General features: G+C 43.0%; 2 protein-coding genes across 6 annotated transcripts in view; both read left to right on the forward strand.

Annotated features, from left to right (window-relative positions):
• brd2b (bromodomain containing 2b) overlaps window positions 1-15,765 on the forward strand; it is a 70,859-nt gene extending 55,094 nt beyond the window's left edge. For 2 of the 5 annotated variants that reach the window (XM_049026969.1, XM_049026975.1), the window contains exon 12: window positions 3,828-4,312. In XM_049026969.1, the coding sequence (XP_048882926.1) occupies window positions 3,828-3,955 (128 nt within the window). In that variant the 3' untranslated portion in view covers window positions 3,956-4,312. Of the gene's footprint in view, window positions 1-3,827; window positions 4,313-4,413; window positions 4,452-15,508 lie in introns of those variants that run through there. The other 3 variants (XR_007399954.1, XR_007399955.1, XM_049026970.1) reach the window with 3 other exon arrangements.
• LOC125748866 (bromodomain-containing protein 2-like) lies at window positions 13,161-15,407 on the forward strand. Its single transcript, XM_049025525.1, has 4 exons — window positions 13,161-13,192; window positions 13,775-14,109; window positions 14,366-14,499; window positions 14,926-15,407. Exons 1-4 carry the CDS (start codon window positions 13,161-13,163, stop codon window positions 15,061-15,063), a joined length of 639 nt encoding a protein of 212 aa, XP_048881482.1. The 3' UTR covers window positions 15,064-15,407.
• Window positions 15,766-20,030: the final 4,265 nt, after the last annotated feature.

A 20,030-nucleotide genomic window follows, 5' to 3' on the forward strand; every position in this document is an offset into this window, starting at 1 on the left:
ATTACTGCTATTTTATAACATTCAACAAACTGAAGTTGTTTAGAGTGTGTCTTGTCTCCCCTCCTGTTTGATATTTATTTTCAGGATCTCAAGGCAGGGCAGGGGCTGGATAGACATCCATCATGGGGGGGGGGGGCTAGATGTGACATCCCAGTGATTCTCAGGGGATGTTCTTTTGGTCTGTAACCATTTACTGAAGCAGCTCAATGCTGAGTGTGGAGCAGGGATGGAAATCAGTACAAATCTGTGGCCATGGTGGGTCTTTAGAAAAGACTGGGTTGCTTCTTTCTGGTTAAGAGGGAATCTGCCCTTTAGAAAGGAGTTTAGTTACTTCGTGATTATGATTTCACAGAGAAATGAAACTGACAGGCATGTGGGTTCGTGGCTGCAGTGATCAGTTTCCTGGTCAGTTCATCTCCTGATTCTCACCTATGGTCCTGAGCTGTGGGTAATGAAAGAAAGAACTAGGTCAGGAATACAAGCATCTGTAATGAAATTTCTCAACATGGATGCCAGGTTCACTCTGTGTCTGTTACATTTTGTTGTACCTGTTGTGTTTAATGACAATAACAGCTTTCTATACTATTCTGAGTTCTGAATTCAGAGATCCTGAAATAGAGCCACTGCTCATTTGAATCAAGAGGAGTCAGCAAAGGTAGTTTGGGCATCTCATGTTGGAGGGATTATATCTGCCAGCTGGTTTGGAAGCATCTGTGGTTTCATCAGAACGAGATAGAGACTGAGAAGATAAACAGGGATCCGGTCAGACCTGCACAGCCAGCTGCCATCACAGCCCTGATCAGGAGACGTGGTGTGAAAATAATGATAATAAAGCAGATGTAATGTGGTCTGTTTGTGTGTTTTTATCGTGGGGAGGAACAGGACAGTGGGAAGGTTGTACTTCCGCATGTCACAGGTGTTCCTCAGAGTGATCAGGAACCATCAGGCCACTGGAAATCCCCTGGTTTTCATTCAGTCACTGTGGGGGAGGAGAGACAAAGACAAGAAGAGCGACAGGGAAGAGAAAGTGAAAGAGGTACAGGGTGACATTCTTGTTTTATTTTGTTGTTTTGTTGGTCATTTGATCTAACATATACAGCGTAAGAGGACGCTTGGCTGAACATTAAAACGCTGAATGTGTGAGGATGCTGATTGTCTGCCTGGGAGAAACCTGATGGTGGGTTAACATCATGTTCAGTGATACTGGGCCCCTGAGGAGGAGGCTGTCATAGGACAGGTTACATGAGTCAGGGTCAGAGACTAACAGGAGCCTAAAGGGAAGTGAGGCAGCAGACACACTAATTGTTGCTATAGGAAAAGTCACAATTACTTCATACCAAATTTTGTGCATATGAAGTTAATGCTGAACGGCTACAAAGTTAAATTAGTAACAAAATGTTTGTTACTTCTTAATTTGATTTTTTACAGACATTCTATTAAAGGACAGAGCTCAATACTATGCGATATAGTCATGCTGACGAAGATCCAGGTGCAAGATCAGCTGACAAAATAATCTTTATGATCATTTCCCAGTTTATATTTACACTGTCCAAATATATTTGCGTCATCCAATCAAAACAAGTACAGTTTCTGAAGTATTTTTATGAAATTAAAAAACTAAATACACTGGTCTTTTAATAAACTGTTCTTAATAACGCTGTTAAAGACCGCTGTGACGCTGGTACAGAGCCCCCTCTAGTGGTTAGAAAAGAGCAGCGCAGAAACGGTGGAATAACAGCTTATCGCCTTTACGTCTCATAGAGGCCGGGTCGGGACTCTGGGATACTGGCATTTTCCCACTGGGCCGATGGGTCTGTCGTCCGGCTTTCATGAGGGACTTCTCTGAGTAAGTAAAATTTACCACTCAGCAAAATTCATCATCAGGGACCCCAAAGTGCCTGATATTTAATCCCAGTCCAGCCCTGGTAAAGGCCATGAAGACATAAAAATCACAGATTTCAGTGTTCAGTACAGATGAGACAAAACATTGTACTCATGATCACAGCTACAACGTTTAAACTTCAGTGCTGTACCAGACACAGGAGACCCCAAAATGGGACGACCAGTGTAAAATAAATCTCCAAAGAAGCAGACAGTACAGAAAACATTAAAGCCGCATGAAACAGGGCAAAAAAATATTAGGACATGTAACAAAGGCCAAGGGAACGTTTATAAGTAAATTCACTGGCACAGAAAAAAAAAACCAAAATACAATTATTTACATATATTTATATATCAGTCCTGAAAGGCAATATTAATATGGATGCTAATTGGTGATAAGTGTGAAGTCTTGGTTATTAACAGCTGATGACTGGGTTTAGCTTGAGAGTCACGCCTCTCTGCTGCCATCTTGTGTTGGAGCTTCACCATGACACCGACCAACCGGACAGGTTCATTTCACGTTCCCTTTGTAATCTGCAGTGGCGCTGGCTCTTAATGCTGCGTCTCACAGAAGGCTGACGTTCATCATTTCTGTATATGACTAAATGTTTTGTTTTACAAAGAAAACAATTAAGAAAATTTAAAACATAAAGCCAATGTCATTCTTCAGGGATCTCATTCAATTTTTCTGCTAATTTGGATCATCACTTGATAAGTATATATGATGACTCAGCGAAAAGTTAAAATAGCTCAAATTGACATTATCATTTTGCTAAGACAATAAGGACAGTAGGAACAGTAAAGAAGACAGATAATACAGTATGTGTATTATACACTGTATATACACTGTATATGCCGAGCATGAGGGCTCAGTGGGAGACTCTGCTGCATCACACCTCCAGGTTGTGGGTTTCAGTCCCATGTTCTGTGAGCACATGCAGTTTGTTTGGCTTCCCTGTGTTATGATGGTTTCCTCTGGTTACGCTGCATCCTCACACAGTCAAAAATGTGCCCTTAGGCTAATTAGAAATTGACCCGAGTGTGTTTGGGCTTATTCTACCTAGGATAGGTTTGGTAGGCTAAGATAAGAGGTTACAAAGCAGGTGGATATAATAAATAAAAAAATAACAAAAGTGATTTGCAAGTGGCTGCCATTTTATTCGACATTATCCTTATTTTCTATAATTATCAGCGATTGAGTGGCCTTATGATTTGTATTAGAAACTGTGGTGTTGAATGGAGGAACGAGAACAGTGTCTGTGCAGGGTGACTGGAGGCCTTGGGGATGTTGGCTGCCTGCCTGAGCCAGTCTGTGGTGTAAATTGGCCTCAGCAGCTCTTACCATCATCTGCAGGCCCAAGGTGAGCAGCTGTCAGGTAACAATGTAATGAATCCAGTGGGGATGGATTCCATCATGCACCTGTAGAAGTTCATGAGGGCTGCTGGTGACATCTGGTCACTCCTCAGGCATCTGAGGACGTAAAGACTCTGCTGTGCCTTCCTGGTTCCTGCAGGTTGTCTAAGATTAATTTAAATCTGCTCTATCCACAGCTGCCCCACTGATGTAAATGGGAGCATGGTCTGTGTTCTGGTTCCTGAAAAAGATGATCAGCTCCTTGGCCGTGAGGATGTTAAAGCAGAGGTTTATGTCAAGGCACCAGACTGTCAGGAGTCTAACCTCTTCTTCACTGGCTGAATTTTCATTAATGGTGACCAAAATCCAGAGTGGTGGTATTATAATAAAACTTGATAATGGATCTTTAGCCAGACAGTCATGTGTGAACACGGAACTTGGCTGAAAGATAGTTGAGAAGAGCACTATCAAAATCATTGTGGGTCTGGTGAAAAATACATTGAGTTGGGTCAATGTAAAATACACATTCAGTGTAAAATGCGTCTGCACTGTTCACTGGACCCGCCTAACCTGTGTTAACTTTACCTCCCAGCAGAGAAGCCCAGTGCAGTGGACCCCCACGCCATGGTGTCACGTCTCAGTGCCAGCAGTTCAAGCTCAGACTCGTCTTCATCCTCATCCTCATCCTCATCTGACACGAGTGACTCTGACTCTGGCTGAACTGTGTAAATGAGCAGGGCTGTGGCAGTAGAGGCTGGGCCCTGCAGGGTTTGGTCGTCCAGAAGGCTCATTGGCCCAGACTGTGATGGGAGCCAGTGGCTGGTGGCCCAGGATGGAGGGGGAGGGAACAGCACGTCCTTCCCGACGGCAGTGACCCAGACCGAAAGAGGGACGACTGAAACTGACTATTAGAGTGCAGGAACTGGAAGGACCAAGGAGGCTGTCCCAAAGTCTGCCTGAAGAAATTCAATGTGATATGAGACACATTCCATTTGTTCCCCATGCTGTGTAAATATATGTACAAATATGTGTATATATTACAACCTTTCTTTTATAAAGAAGAATTTTAAGAAAATCCCCAAGGAGGGAGAGTAATGAATGAAAGGATGTTGATGGACTGTTTCTTTGCAAGCTTTTTGTATGTGATGTTTGGATTTTCGTTGTCTCCTCCCCTGCAGGTCGAGGTTAGTCCTTAGATCAGCCGATATCTCTGTGGTGTTAGACACTCGGATGCAGCCTTACCTGATACGCTTCCACTGCCTTGGGCCCTGGCTGGAGTAAGGAGTGCAAGTTACAAAGTTAAATCCCTCGTTTCTCCTCATCAGCATGATCTTAGGGGTTTAAGGCGCCATTGGGGTTTTGTCTACAGCATGTGTTTGGTGCTGTACTGTGTCCAGGTCTCATTGAGAAGCTAGTAAAATGCAAAGGGGTCCAACAGAACGGTAACTGAACCTGGTGCTGTCATCTTACCGCCAGACTTTGCGGGGATTGGGGGGGGGGGTGTCAGTGAGTCAGGACTCCTGCTGGAAGCCAGTGGAACGCAGAACCTAATGACATCAAACACACTGCACACATTTCTGCAGCTGTATCGGTTGTCAGGATGGTTCTACACACAGGATTTCTCCCCTTTTTCATTTAGCCTCACAGCTCCATGTGTGAACTTGGGTCTTTTTTATAGAATGACGGTTTGAGGCGACATCACAGATAACAGTCAGACATCTGGTTCAACGTGATCAGTCTCAGACATACCTTTCTTTTGAAAGTGTGTACATATTAAAAAGAATTAATCAGACTGCATGTGTGTCTGTGTGTCTGCTTCAGATGTTCAGTACACAGCCTTTCCCAGGGATGACATCAAGTGGACCTGCACTGTGTTCAGAGGTAGTTCTGAGTTGTGGATGTCTTCCCTTAATTGTTTACAGTTGCATATTCATGTACAAAGCCGACATGAGGCTCATCTCCTACTTAGTACCAGCGTGATTCTTGTTGTACTGGTGGATACTGAAGCAAAGTCCATCTGACTGGATAACTGACGTTTTATTTTTCTGCTGGAATGGTTCCCTTGGGAGTTAAGCAGAGGCCGTCCTTAAAAGACACACAGACCATCTCACCGGCCTCCATCTAAAGGAGCAGTGACTCTTCACGTCCCTTCCGCATCTCCAAAGTCTAGAACCTGACATGGAAGATCATTCTAGTAACCCTGCAGAAAATCCTAATTTCACTGCCCTATGTACACTGGCATTTCCTGAAGGATAAACTGCAAACCTTGTCTGATGATTTAAATCCCACTTCAGCACCATGTCAGTGTAAGTCTGCTCCTGAGCTCCACGATGCTGAATGATAGTTCTCACTTTCTCATTGTCACTGACTGATTATTTTTCTTTAGCAAACTGATACTTATTCATGTCAGGCGTCACCATGTCAGTTTGAACACTGCAAGGCTCCACATTACAGCATGTAAAGTTTACAGGCAAGAGAAAGTAATCACATGTATGTGTAACTTACTCAGATCTCATAACAGTACAATAACGAACAAAAAGACAGCAAAATTATGCAACGTGGGAACCAAAACACAGTAAGGCAGTATCACTGCAACTTATAGAATATTTTTTTAATTAATTTTGATAATTTTGATTTCCTCCGGGTACTCCGGTTTCCCCCACTGTCCAAAAACATGCTGAGGCTAATTGGAGTTGCTAAATTGGCCGTAGGTGTGCATGTGTAAGTGAATGGTGTGTGAGTGTGCCCTGCGATGGGCTGGCCCCCCATCCTGGGTTGTTCCCTGCCTCATGCCCATTGCTTCCGGGATAGGCTCCGGACCCCCGGCAACCCAGTAGGATAAGCAGTTTGGAAAATGGAAGGATGGATGGTTTTGCATGTGGTGACTAACAATGATCACACACTATATATAGATAGATAGTTTTGGATGTAAAATTATTAGAACAGGACACTGCATAATCTACTTTGACCAACAAGACTAAAGAAACTGAAAATTGTGCTACATGATGACAATTGTACAAAACCATTTGCTTATATGTACTAAACATTTGGAAATTTGTGTGAAGCCATGAGAAATGAAGTTCTGCTGTGCAAATGTGACATTATGGTGTGGGGATTACACTTGTTTTCCAAATGTTAACTCGTTTGAGAAATGCTCCAAAGCAATTGAGAAAAACTAAACCTTGTTATGCAGGTATGATGGCCGTCAACTGGTCTCGCGGGCCACGATTCGAAAGTGTCGGAGCTGCGATGACGTGGGACAGGCCGCCCTCTAGTGGTTATAGGAGCACAGTGTTGGAACTCTTCTTTCTGCCACTCAGAACACGTGATGAAGAATGACTGATTTTCAGGTGCTTACAACGTTGTTTCTTAATATTGCTTAATTTTTAAATATTGTGTATTTTGTATTTAAAATTAAAATTGGGTTGTAGCTGTCTCGTATGAATCCTAAACAGCAATCATCCTTAATGCAGTAATATGAGTGAAGATACTTATACTAGACATTATTTTATAGTCAGAGTGCAGAGGGGTTTCACCTGAAATTTAATTAAAGTTGGATTCCAATTGAAACACAGTAATTGTTTTTTGAATAGTATGATTATACACTTAAAACATATATAAACAAATAATTAACCTTAGATTATAGCCTACAAGAAAACAGGTTATGATAATCACGTCTAAATTTGCATGTACTCCCTACGAAGTCGTGGGGTTACGCTACGCCGCCAGTAGAGGGGGTTAGTGACTCACTTTTGAACAGCGAATCTCTACGAGGTTCTCAAAGACGTTACGCTCCATCCACTATAACATGCAAATGTTGGCACTTATTAGTAGGAAATTTTACTGCGAAAGATGTTTACATGGAATTTACAGCCACATAAGTTGAGAAATGTTTGCATTTTCTTGCTTAATTTCATTACGCGGGGCGGCATGGTGGTGCAGTGGTTAGCACTGTCGCCTCACACTTCTGGGACCCAGGTTCGAGTCTCTGCGTGGGTTACATGTGTGTGGAGCTTGCATGTTCTTCCCATGTCGTCGTGGGGTTTCCTCCGGCTGCTCCGGTTTTTCCCCCACAGTCCAAAAACAGGCTGAGGCTAACTGGAGATGCTAAATTGCCCATAGGTGTGCGTGTGTGAGTGAATGGTGTGTGAGTGTGCCCTGCGATGGGCTGCCCCCCCATCCTGGGTTGTTCCCTGCCTCGTGCCCATTGCTTTCGGGACAGGCTCCGGACCCCCCGCGACCCAGTAGGATAAGCGGTTTGGAAAATGGATGGATGGATGGAATTTCATTACGCATTCCCTGTGCTATATGATTTAATGTATCTGATTTTCTCTCAGCGCATAAATACATAAATGTCATTAAGTGCATGAACAATGACACTGATCCTCAGGAAGTGCTAGAGCTGGACAGAGACGATATAATATATGTTGATTTTGAAAAGAATGATGAGGTGAACAGAGCGGCTCATTTTCTTGTCAAGTGGTCCGCACCAGCCTGGGTGCCACCGGTACATGCAGGCTCGAGGAGAGGGGGGTGCAGCCGGTACATCCTTCCGGGGTCTATGAAGCTCAAGGGGGCTCAGGAAGTCATATTCTTAATCAGCACCATAAACTTAATATAAAACCATTTAGACATCGTTGGCAACAAAATCACTGTATACCAGTGTAATCTAACAATTCTTTATATTCTAATTTCCAACGCAATATCACGGAGAACACAAATATAAAAGGCAGACCATAAAGGAAGACATGAATAAGGATGGAGTGTGAAAAACGCCTGGAGGTTAGTAATGCCAAATATTCCGTATTATGGAACAGTACACGGCTCATTGGGCAGCTTTTCCATTGTGTGTGAACATGTAAAACTAAAAAAACCTACAATACCACCGATCACAAGGAAATGTTTAATTTTAACATTAATGTTAATATGCATTTTTAAATCTGCAAAGAAACGCAGAGGCAACACTTGAAGAGTAGAATCAGAGGAGTGTAAATCGAGACATCTAACCCTGCCATATTCAAACGGCATAGTAAGTATTTGGTTTAGCTTTGACATTTACTTAACACTAACATACATTTGACTACAGTGTCAATTCATTATAGCCATTATTATTTTATGAAAGTAAGTTAAATGTTCTTCTATTTGTGTTATTCGGTTGAAACAGAAGGTGTCAGGTGTTAATTAAACGTGGATTCCATCCATCCATCCATCCATTTTCCAAACCGCTTATCCTAATGGGTCGCGGGGGGTCCGGAGCCTATCCCGGAAGCAATGGGCACGAGGCTGGGAACAACCCAGGATGGGGGGCCAGCCCATCGCAGGGCACACTCACACACCATTCACTCTCACATGCACACCTACGGGCAATTTAGCAAGTCCAATTAGCCTCAACATGTTTTTGGACTGTGGGGGGAAACCGGAGTACCCGGAGGAAACCCCACGACGACATGGGGAGAACATGCAAACTCCACACACATGCGACAGATTCGCATGTGTGTTCGAACCCGGGTCCCAGAGGTGTGAGGCAACAGTGCTAACCACTGCACCACCATGCCGCCTAAACGTGGATTCTCTTAAACAAATTTTATTACAGAAATCAGAGGACGCCAGATGGAAAATTAATAATACAAAAGATCTAAACTCAAATTTAAAAAACACATATCACAATTTACATACATATCACAATTTATAAACAACCAGATAAAGCTTAATTATACTAAAATAACACAGACCACGAAAACAAAAATAAAGAATTCCACAGAAAAATCAAAGAAATCAGTCACGACTCGGCAGGGCTACCCGTACGAAGGGGAGACAGACAGCCGATGGTGCACCCCCATAGTCACACTACTCCTGCACACACTCGATGACGTGCGGTCGATGTGATAATCTACTATAAACCACACACACTCTACAACAAAGCAAACGTAAGCAACATTAAATACTTAAATACACAAGCATGATTCGGTCCCGCCATCAGATAACTCTAACCGCCCGTTAGAACCACCCGCACCTCCCCAATTGATAACGATTGATAATTATTACAGTGAATAATAAATGCGTAAAATACATGTTAATTATCTCATTCAAGTACGTGTGCCGTGTCCTGCTCAGATCAAGATTTTTCCAAGTCTGTTTTAACCTTAAGGGACCTCAGACCAATGTCGTGCGGAAGGACGTTAAGCGGCACATAAATGTATATACCCATCAATACCAGGGCCGCCGAGAGAAAATCCGGGCCTCGGCACGAAGAAGGTGTGTGGGCCCTTATACAAAATTCTACACACATGTATGTGTGTTTATTATTACTTATTAGTCACTTTGACATGGACAGACAACACAGGACAAATCAAAACAGGACCGACAGGACATGGGTGTCACGGTCAGCACCTGTCTGCCTCTGCCCTTCATGTCTCTACCTCGTTTGGCCAGCAAGTGTCGCTGGCTATCCTATAGCCACGCTGGGGAGGAACACAGGAGGGGCATCTCACATGACAGGCAGGACATGACACTTTCAGATCTATTTTATGCAAACAGGAAGTGCCACTGAACGAGTTGAATAAATCAGGACAAATCTTTTAGGTGAACTGAATCAAACAGACTGTCTCTCAAAAATATTCATTTCATCCTTCACTACACTACAACGCACTTTCTCTTTCTCTGTACTGAAACAAAACCCCAATTGTACTTTGCATTGTATTCTTCTAAGTCTTATGTCCACGTCACAGGATGTCATATTTAAATTTTCAGTCAGTGTTAAATGTGTTTTATATTCATATTTCTATTCTATACATATTTCTTGCACTATGACCACTATGATTGTAATTTGATTTCAGCATATGACTCATGGATCATATAGCTGTAGATGACAATAAATATACTTTGACTTGACTCAAAAACTGCTAAAAAAACCACATGCAGACCAACCAATCAAAAATGATCCAGACATGACATCATTAGTTGTTAAGAAAAAGATGTATTACGTTAAAAGCCACAGAAAGCTCTCTGTTATACTCCTACGAGATTTTGTTTCTCTGTCGCATTTCTAGAAAGCTTAAAGTAAAGATATTTTAAAAGCTTCGTTTGGACAGAAGACACGTTTAATTACTAAATTGCTAAATAAAATTGAATGCAAAAACTCCAATCAGTAAACACTTATTTTGTTTTTAACTTTATTAAAAAAGACAGTAACTGTTAACATGCAGCATTACCGCTATTTATTACATATTATTGAGCATTATTAAGCTGTTAATAACATTCAGCAAAACTGAAGTTTAGAGCTTGACTTGACTTGAGATCTCCCAGATTTACCAATTGCTACAGATACATGCAGACCAGCTAATGAAACATTACTCTGCAGTGACATCATTAGTTGTCAGGTGAGAGATGCATTATTTAAGAAACCACTGAAAATGCACATTTCTCCATTGTAATAGTCCTAAGAGGATTTATTTCTGTAATGGTGTCATATTTCCAGAAAGCTATAAGTATAGACATTTTAAGCTATTTTAATTTATAACATTCCTCAAAATGGAAGTTGTTTAGGTGGTGTCTTGTCTATGCGCCTGTTTGATATTCATTGACAGGATCTCAAGGCAGGGGCTGGATGGGCATCCATCATGGGGGGGCTAGATGTGACATCCCAGTGATTCTCAGGGGATGTTCTTTTGGTCTTTAACCATTTACTGAAGCAGCTCAATGCTGAGTGTGGAGCAGGGATGGGAATCAGCACAAATCTGAGGCCATGGTGGGTCTTTAGAAATGACTGAGTTGCTCCTTTCCTGTCAGGAGAGAATCTGCTCTTTCAGAAGGAGTTTAATTACCTCGTGATCATGATGTCAGAGGGAAATGAAACTGACAGGCATGTGGGTTCGTGGCTGCAGTGATCAGGACCCTGGTGGCAGCTAATCACAGACAAGGCTTACCGTTTACTGGTCAGTTCATCTCCTGATTCTCACCTATGGTCCTGAGCTGGGGGTAATGACCAGGAGAACTAGGTCAGGAATACAAGCATCTGTAATGAAATTTCTCAGCATGGTTGCCAGGTTCACTCTGTGTCTGTTACATTTTGTTGTACCTGTTGTGTTTAATGACAGTAACAGCATTCTATACTATTCTGAGTGGGGAATCCAGAGATCCTGAAATAGAGAAACTGCTCCTTTGGATCAAGAGGAGTCAGCTGTGGTAGTTTGGGCATCTCATGCTGGAGGGATTATATCTGCCAGATGGTTTGGAAACATCTGGGGTTTCATCAGAACGAGCGAGAGACTGAGAAGACGGACAGGGATCCGGTCAGACCTGCACAGCCAGCTGCCATCACAGCCCTGATCAGGAGACGTGGTGTGAAAATAATGGTAATAAAGCAGATGCAATGTGGTCTGTTTGTGTTTTTTATCGTGGGGAGGAACAGGACAGTGGGAAGGTTGTACTTCCGCATGTCACAGGTGTTTCTGACAGTGATCAGGAACCATCAAGCCACTGGAAATCCCCTGGTTTTCATTCAGTCACTGTGGTGGAGGACAGAAGGTAAACAAGAAGGGCGAAGGGAAGAGAAAGTGAAAGAGGTACAGGGTGACCTTCTTGTTTTATTTTGTTGTTTTGCTGGTCATTTGATCTGACATCTACAGCGTCAGTGGAAGTTTGGCTGAATGTTAAAACGCTGAATGTGTGAGGATGCTGAGTGTCTGCCTGGGCGACACCTGAGGATGGATTAACATCATGTTCAGTGATACTGGGCCCCTGAGGAGGAGGCTGTCATAGGACAGGTTACATGTGTCAGGGTCAGAGACTAACAGGAGCCTAAAGAGAAGTGAGGCAGCAGAAATATTAAGAATTGCTGCTATAGGAGTTAAGTTACAACTACTGCATATATCAATTTTGTGCAAATGAAGTCAGCGCTGGAGGGCTACAATTAACTACAACTAATTAATTACAACTAAATTAGCAACAAAATATACTTTTTTACTTCTTAATTTATTTTTTTTACAGACATTCTATTAAATGGCAGAGCTCAATATGATACTATATACATGCTGAGGAAGGTCCAGGTGCAAGAAGGTTAGTGTTAGCTGACAAAATAATATTTATGACTATAATGGTTATAGTTTATATTTACATTTCACATGACGCCGCCCAGCCGGACAGGTTCATTTCACATTCCCTTTGTAATCTGCAGTGGCGCTGGTTCTTAATGCTGCATCTCACAGAAGGCTGACGATCATCATTTCTGTATATGACTCAAATGTTTTCTTTTACAAAGACAACAATAATAATAAAAAAAAAACACAAAGCCAATGTCATTCATCAGGGATCTCATTCAATGGTCCTGCTAATTTGGATTATCACTTGATAAGTATATATGATGGTTCGGCGAAAGGTTAAAATAACTCAAATTGACATTTTCATTTTGCTGAGACAATCAGGACAGTAGGAACAGTAAAGAAGACAGATAATACAGTATGTGTATTATACACTGGATATACACTGTATATGCCGAGCATGAGGGCTCAGTGGGAGACTCTGCTGCATCACGCCTCCAGGTTGTGGGTTTCAGCCCCATGTTCTGTGAGCACATGGAGTTTGTTTGGCTTCCCTGTGTTATGATGGTTTCCTCTGGATACGCTGCATCCTCACACCGTCCAAAAAGGTGCCCTTAGGCTAATTAGAATCTCTAAATTGGCCCGAGTGTGCGATTATTTTGCCAGGATAGGTTTGATAGGCAAGATAAGTGGTTAGAAAGTAGATGGATGTAATAAACTAAAGATAACAAATAAACGATGTGCTAGTAGCTGCTATTCCATTCTATACTATCCTTATTTTCTATAATTAGCAGCGATTGAGTGGCCTTATGATTTGTATTAGAAACTGTGGTGTTGAATGGAGAAACGAGAACAGTGTCTGTGCAGGGTGACTGGAGGCCTTGGGGATGTCGGCTGCCTGCCTGAGCCAGTCTGTGGGGTAAATTGGCCTCAGCAGCTCTTACCATCATCTGCAGGCCCAAGGTGAGCAGATGTAAGATAACAATGTAATGAATCCAGTGGGGATGGATTCCATCATGCACCTGTAGAAGTTCATGAGGGCTGCTGGTGACATCTGGTCACTCCTCAGACATCTGAGGACGTACAGACTCTGCTGTGCCTTCCTGGTTCCTGCAGGTTGTCTGAGATTAATTTAAACCTGCCGTATCCGCAGCTGCCCCACTGATGTAAATGGGAGCATGGTCTGTGTTCTGGTTCCTGATAAAGATGACCAGCTTCTTGGTCTTGCTGATGTTAAAGCAGAGATTTATGTCAAGGCACCAGACTGTCAGGAGTCTAACCTCTTCTTCACTGGCTGAATTTTCGTTATTGGTGATCAAAACCCAGAGTGGTGGTATTATAATAAAATTTGACAGTGGATCTGGATCTAGCCAGACAGTCATGTGTGAACCGGCATTAAAACACAGGGCTCAGCATCCCAGTGGTCCGTCTGCCCACATTGAGTTACCATTTTTGGTACCGTTACACTCTATGAATTTCATTCTTTATATTCTTTTTGAAGGCCCTCAAAAAAGTCCAAGCCCGCATCGGCGACCCCCCACACCCCCGTCCCTGTGGCTCCGCCCTCCCTGCTGCCCCACTACGACTCAGAGGAGGAGGAAGAGGGCCGACCAATGAGCTACGACGAGAAGCGGCAGCTGAGTCTGGACATCAACAAGCTGCCGGGCGAGAAGCTGGGCCGCGTGGTTCACATCATCCAGTCCCGCGAGCCCTCGCTGCGCGACTCCAACCCCGAGGGGATAGAGATCGACTTCGAGACCCTGAAGCCCTCCACCCTGCGCGAGCTGGAGTGCTATGTCGTCACCTGTTTGCGTAAGAAGCCCCGCAAGCCCTACGGTGAGGAGCAGGGTGCAGGTTTCCTGGTCCTACAGATCTGCCAAATTCTGGCCAATTGGAAAGTCCAACAAATTTACAGTAGATGCAGTAAAATTCTTTCTAGTGTTTATGCCTCTAACCATTAGGAGCTGCTCTGCAGATCTATGACCTCTAGTCTTATTTCTGCAGAGCTGTAGTTGTTTGTGTCATGTGACTAAATGCTATATTGATCTGCCAATGGGAAAAGTGAATCTGAAAACCTGTCTTTGTGGTTCAGTGATAAAAAAGTCGGGAAGTGGGAAGTCACGGGAGGAGCTGGCTTTGGAGAAGAAGAAGGAGCTGGAGAGAAGGCTGCAGGACGTCAGCGGGCAGCTCAACTCCACCAAGAAGCCCCAGAAGACCAAGGGTGAGGTCCTCACATGTGCTGGAGCAGAGCAGGAGTGGAAGGCAGAGATGAGCTCTCTGACCACCATTAAACTCTGTAGCTGTGGTGCTGAGAGAGCATTAGTGCAGCATGAGAGAACAAGGCACTTTGGGAGCTGAGCAGATGCCTCCAGAGTGATTTAGCAAAGGCTCAGTGTCTGTGTATCAGCAGGCTGTGACTTGGGCTGGCAGACAGCAGCCCCTGTTCCCTATCTGAGGATGTTTTGTTGTGTGGAAGTATCAGATTTCTCTTGGCTGAAAGATAGTTGAGAAGAGCACTATCAAAATCATTGTGGGTCTTGTGAAAATAGATTCACTGAGTTGGGTCAATGTAAAATACACATTCAGTGTGAAATGCGTCTGCACTGTTCACTGGACCCGTCTAACCTGTGTTAACTTTACCTCCCTGCAGAGAAGCCCAGTGCAGTGGACCCCCATGCCATGGTGTCACGTCTCAGTGCCAGCAGTTCAAGCTCGGACTCTTCTTCATCGTCATCCTCCTCATCCTCATCTGACACGAGAGACTCTGACTCTGGTGAATCATGTAAATGAGCAGGGCTGTGGCAGTAGAGGCTGGGCCCTGCAGGGTTTGGTCGTCCAGAAGGCTCATTGGCCCAGACTGTGATGGGAGCCAGTGGCTGGTGGCCCAGGATGCAGGGGGAGGGAACAGCACGTCCTTCCCGAAGGCAGTGACCCAGACCGAAAGAGGGCCGACTGAAACTGACTATTAGAGTGCAGGAACTGGAAGGACCAAGGAGGCTGTCCCAAAGTCTGCCTGAAGAAATTCAATGTGATATGAGACACATTCCATTTTTTCCCCATGCTGTGTAAATATATGTACAAATATGTGTATATATTACAATCTTTCTTTTATAAAGAAGAATTTTAAGAAAATCCCCAAGGAGGGAGAGTAATGAATGAAAGGATGTTGATGGACTGTTTCTTTGCAAGATTTTTGTACGTAATGTTTGGATTTTCGTTGTCTCCTCCCCTGCAGGTCGAGGTTAGTCCTTAGATCAGCCGATATCTCTGTGGTGTTAGACACTCGGATGCAGCCTCACCTGATACGCTTCCACTGCCTCGGGCCCTGGCTGGAGTAAGAAGTGCAAGTTACAAAGTTAAATCCCTCGTTTCTCCTTATCAGCATGATCTTAGGGGTTTAAGGCGCTATTGGGGTTTTGTCTACAGCATGTGTTTGGTGCTGTACTGTGTCCAGGTCTCATTGAGAAGCTAGTAAAATGCAAAGGGGTCCAACAGAACTCAGAACCGAGTTACATCAGCGAGCTTTCTCCAACGCAGAACCTAATGACATCATACTGCACACATTTCTGCAGCTTCTGATTTGTGGATGTATTAACTTAATTGTTTGTTTACAGTTGCATATTCATGTACAAAGCCGACATGAGGCTCATCTCCTACTTAGTACCAGCATGATTCTTGTTGTACTGGTGGATACTGAAGCAAAGTCCATCTGACTGGATAACTGACGTTTTAGTTTTTTGCTGGAATGGTTCCCTTGGGAGTTAAGCAGAGGCCGTCCTTAAAAGACACACAGACCATCTCACTGGCCTCCATCTAAAGGAGCAGTGACTCTTTTTCATGGTCCTTCCGGATCTCCAAACTCCAGAACCTGATAGGGTAGATCATTCTGGTAACCCTGCAGAAAATCCTAATTTCACTGCCCTATGTACACTGGCATTTCCAGAAGGATAAACTGCAAACTGTCTGATGATTTAAGTCCCACTTCAGCTCAAAGATTCTATTCAGTGGCCAAACTCTATTCACCAACCTGATGCTCCTGCTCCTCATCATAATTAAACTGCTTCACTCTCAGTGAACATGAGCAAAGTCCCACCTCCCCCTCCTGAGATGTTGAATGGTTTGTTAAATAACCTTTGGAGCCTCTCAGGTAATGGGGGAGTTTTGGGAGCTGTTTTTCCCCCAGATCAAATAAATGACCCAGACAAAAAACTCAGTGTTTTCTAATATAAATATTAGAAAATAGTTCATTTACTATTTTGAAATGAAGAATCAGGGACACAGTAAAAACCCTCCCAAGTGTCTAATCAATACCTACAGTTATCGTATGTCAAGAGTTTCCTAAACAGGCTGTCAAACTAAAATTGTTTTGTACTACAGTTAGTATTATGGTTCTCACATGAGCCATGTCTAAAGTCACACCAGTTACAGCAGTACTTCATGACTAATAAGTTTTTGTCTAGGTCTGGTTAAAACAGGGGCGGCATGGTGGTGCAGTGGTTAGCATTGTTACCTCACACCCCTGGGACCCGGGTTTGAGTCTCCGCTTGGGTCACATGTGTGTGGAGTTTGCATGTTCTCCCCATGTCGTCGTGGGGTTTCCTCCGGGTACTCTAGTTTCCCCCCACAGTCCAAAGACATGCTGAGGCTCATTGGAGTTGCTAAATTGCCCGTAGGAGTGCATGTGTGAGTGAATGGTGTGTGAGTGTGCCCTGCAATGGGCTGGCCCCCCATCCTGGGTTGTTCCCTGCCTCGTGTCCATTGCTTCCAGGATAGGCTCCGGACCCCCCGCAACCCAGTAAGATAAGCGGTTTGGAAAATGGATGGATGGATGTATTAAGCTAACTTTTAAATGAAATTAACATGTTTTGTGAGCATGACTGGGGTCATATTTAGGGTTTAAGCTATAGAAATATGCACATATTACAATTTTTAGTGACTCTACCAAATATCCGCGAATCCTCCTCATGGAACCTAACCTCGCGAATATCCGAGGTCTGACTGTATTTTATATGTGTACAGTTGAGAATCTGAGCTTCCTGGGACAGACTCCGTGCATTTGACTTCACATGGAGACAATATCATTTTGGAATATGGGGCCATCATGAGGGTAACGTGCTGATTCTGTTGGATAGGGCTGTCCAAACATATTTCTTTATTGCTGGGGAGAGATGCAGGCGACAGTAATAAGGCTCGTGCCACAGGCTAACATACAATTTCACAAGTGCACCAAATAATTGTACAGGTAATTTTGATATTCTTTAATAAACAATACAGTATCAATATTATGAACAATGTATTACCAATAATTATTCACGAGGCAATAATTATTAATTTATGGTCAACAATCATACCTCCTGCAGTTCAGACTCAGTAATCCACCTGAAGCTAAGCAAGCTTAGGCCTGGCCAGAATTTGGATGGGAGATGGAAGTTGGGTTGCTGCTGGAAGAGGTGCTGGTGTGGCCAGCTAGTTAACCCATCCTGTGGTCAGTGTGGATCCCAATGCCCCAGTGTAGGTGTTGTCCTTTGGATGAGATGTAAAACCGAGGTCCTGACTCTTCGAAAGTGCACCCTGATGCCCACTTTGGCCCTATCAGATCTGGCCTCCTAATCATCCCCTGTATCTAATGGGTGGGTTCTCTCCTCAGCTACTGTGAGGTGAGCGTACTTGCACAGAATGACTGCTGTCACATCATCCGGGTGGGGGCTACACAGTGGTGGTGGCTGAAGCATCTCCCCATTGCTCCTGTAAAGTGCTTTGGGTGTCTTGAAAAGCGCTACATAAATGTAACATTGATTAATTCATACCTTTTCTCCAGCTTCTTATCATCGTAAAGAAACACTAAGCCGCCAGTGAAGGTTAGTGACTCAGTTTTGAAAAGTGAATCACTGCAAAATTCTCAGACTGCTGTTCCTTAATCGCCACGCTCCCTCCTCTATATTTAAAAAATGTTATCACTGATTAGTAAGAAATGTTGCTGTAGATTTTAATCTTCTTTCTGTAGCCACATAAATTGAGAAAAATTTCCATTTTCCTGCTTACTGCTTTAAAATAAAAATAATCTGGATGACCTGACAGTGAGTAGAAAGACTGAATAAAACTGCAAAAATCCACACTCAAGGTGGGTGGTGCAGCAGATACTGATCTAGCAGCACAGAGGCTACAACGGGATCTGGATTTAATTAGCGACTGGGCTGATACCTGGCAGATGAAATTTAACATAGATAAATGTAAGGTAATCCATGCAGGGAGCAGAAATATAAAGTACAGGTATTTTATGGGTTCCACTGACATAAACGTAGCTGATTATGAGAAAGACCTTGGTGTGTATGTTGATGCTTCCATGTCCCACTCTCACCAGTGTGGGGAAGCAATAAAAAAGGCCAATAGGATGTTGGGTTACACCTCCAGGTGTATGGAGTTTAAGTCAAGGGAAGTGATGCTACAATTATATAATTCCTTGGTGAGATCCCACCTACAAGTGTGTGTGCAGGTTTGGTCACCATACCTTAAGAAGGACATTGCTGCCTTGGAAAGGGTGCAACATAGGGCTACGAGAATGATTCCTGGTCTTAGAGGAATGTCTTATGAGGAGAGGTTAGCTGAGCTGAATCTATTTAGTCTCGAGCAAAGGAGACTAAGGGGGGACATGATCCAGGTTGTAAGATTCTAACAGGTCGGGATGCTGTTCAGCCAAATGGCTATTTAAATATTAATTAATTTAAATACTAGTACTTGTGGCCATAGGTGGAAATTAGCGGGAGAACATTTTAAAATGGATTTGAGGAAGAATTTCTTTACACAGTGTGTAATTGGAGTATGGAATAGTCTTCCTGTTCAAATAGTGTAGTGTAGTGTAGTGTAGGCTAAAACCTACACCTGATTTATGGGGAATTTCAAGGTAGAAGTTTTACGTAATGATTCCCTGAATATCGGATGTCATTAGATAGAGGCTATTTTCTCACTGTTTCCAAAGGTCTTGATCTCCTCTTTTGATTTCAATCAGAGCTAGATAAGATTTTAACAACTCTGAGCTATTAAAGTTCTCCAGAAACGAGCTTCATGGGCTGAATGGCCTCCTCTCCTTTGTAAATTTCTTATCTTCTTAATCATTTCCTGTAAAAAAATAAATAATAATAATTAATTTAAATAGAGTAAGATGTCCCCCGTGACCCAGTAGGATAAGCGGTTTGGAAAATGGATGGATGGATGGATGGATGGATGGATGGATAGAGTAAGATGTTTAAATAATAATCCACAGACCATGACGTGTCACTATGTAGAGAGTCATATTACCTATTGAATTGCAGAGCCCCATCCCCATTGATTTCACAACATCTAGAGAATCCGACAATAGAGCATGAGACTGAATGGGTCTGAGTGCCAGAATACTGATTTATAGGGAATTTTAAGGTAGAAGTTTTACGTAATGATTCCCTGAATATCGGATGTCATTAGATAGAGACTGTTTTCTCCCTGTTTTCAAAGGCCTCGATCTCCTCTTTGATTTCAAAACGTCTAGAGAATCTGACAGCACTGCTGTTGGAGTTGGGAACACTTAGGAATATTAATAAGAAAACTGAGAAACATACAGGAAACTCCATAAGCTTCACGAAGAAGAATTTAAATTTCTATTTTTATTAAATTGCTTTCTGAACTGTTTTGGCTATTATTATATTTTGTCTATTAACGCGGTTTTTGCAATTTATTCATAAAAATGCTTATAGACAAAAATATAGATTCAATGTGTCAAATAT

This window comes from Brienomyrus brachyistius, chromosome 9, assembly GCF_023856365.1.
Source record: "Brienomyrus brachyistius isolate T26 chromosome 9, BBRACH_0.4, whole genome shotgun sequence".
NCBI classification, from domain to species: Eukaryota; Metazoa; Chordata; class Actinopteri; order Osteoglossiformes; family Mormyridae; genus Brienomyrus; species Brienomyrus brachyistius.

Bases quoted from the DNA above. Each gene is read 5' to 3' on its own strand.
- LOC125748866 (XM_049025525.1), top strand. From the start codon at position 13,161: ATGTCGGCTGCCTGCCTGAGCCAGTCTGTGGG. The intron at 13,193-13,774 runs GTAAATTGGCCT...TTCTTTTTGAAG, and splicing joins TGCCTGAGCCAGTCTGTGGG to GCCCTCAAAAAAGTCCAAGC. The intron at 14,500-14,925 runs GTCCTCACATGT...CTCCCTGCAGAG, and splicing joins CCCAGAAGACCAAGGGTGAG to AAGCCCAGTGCAGTGGACCC.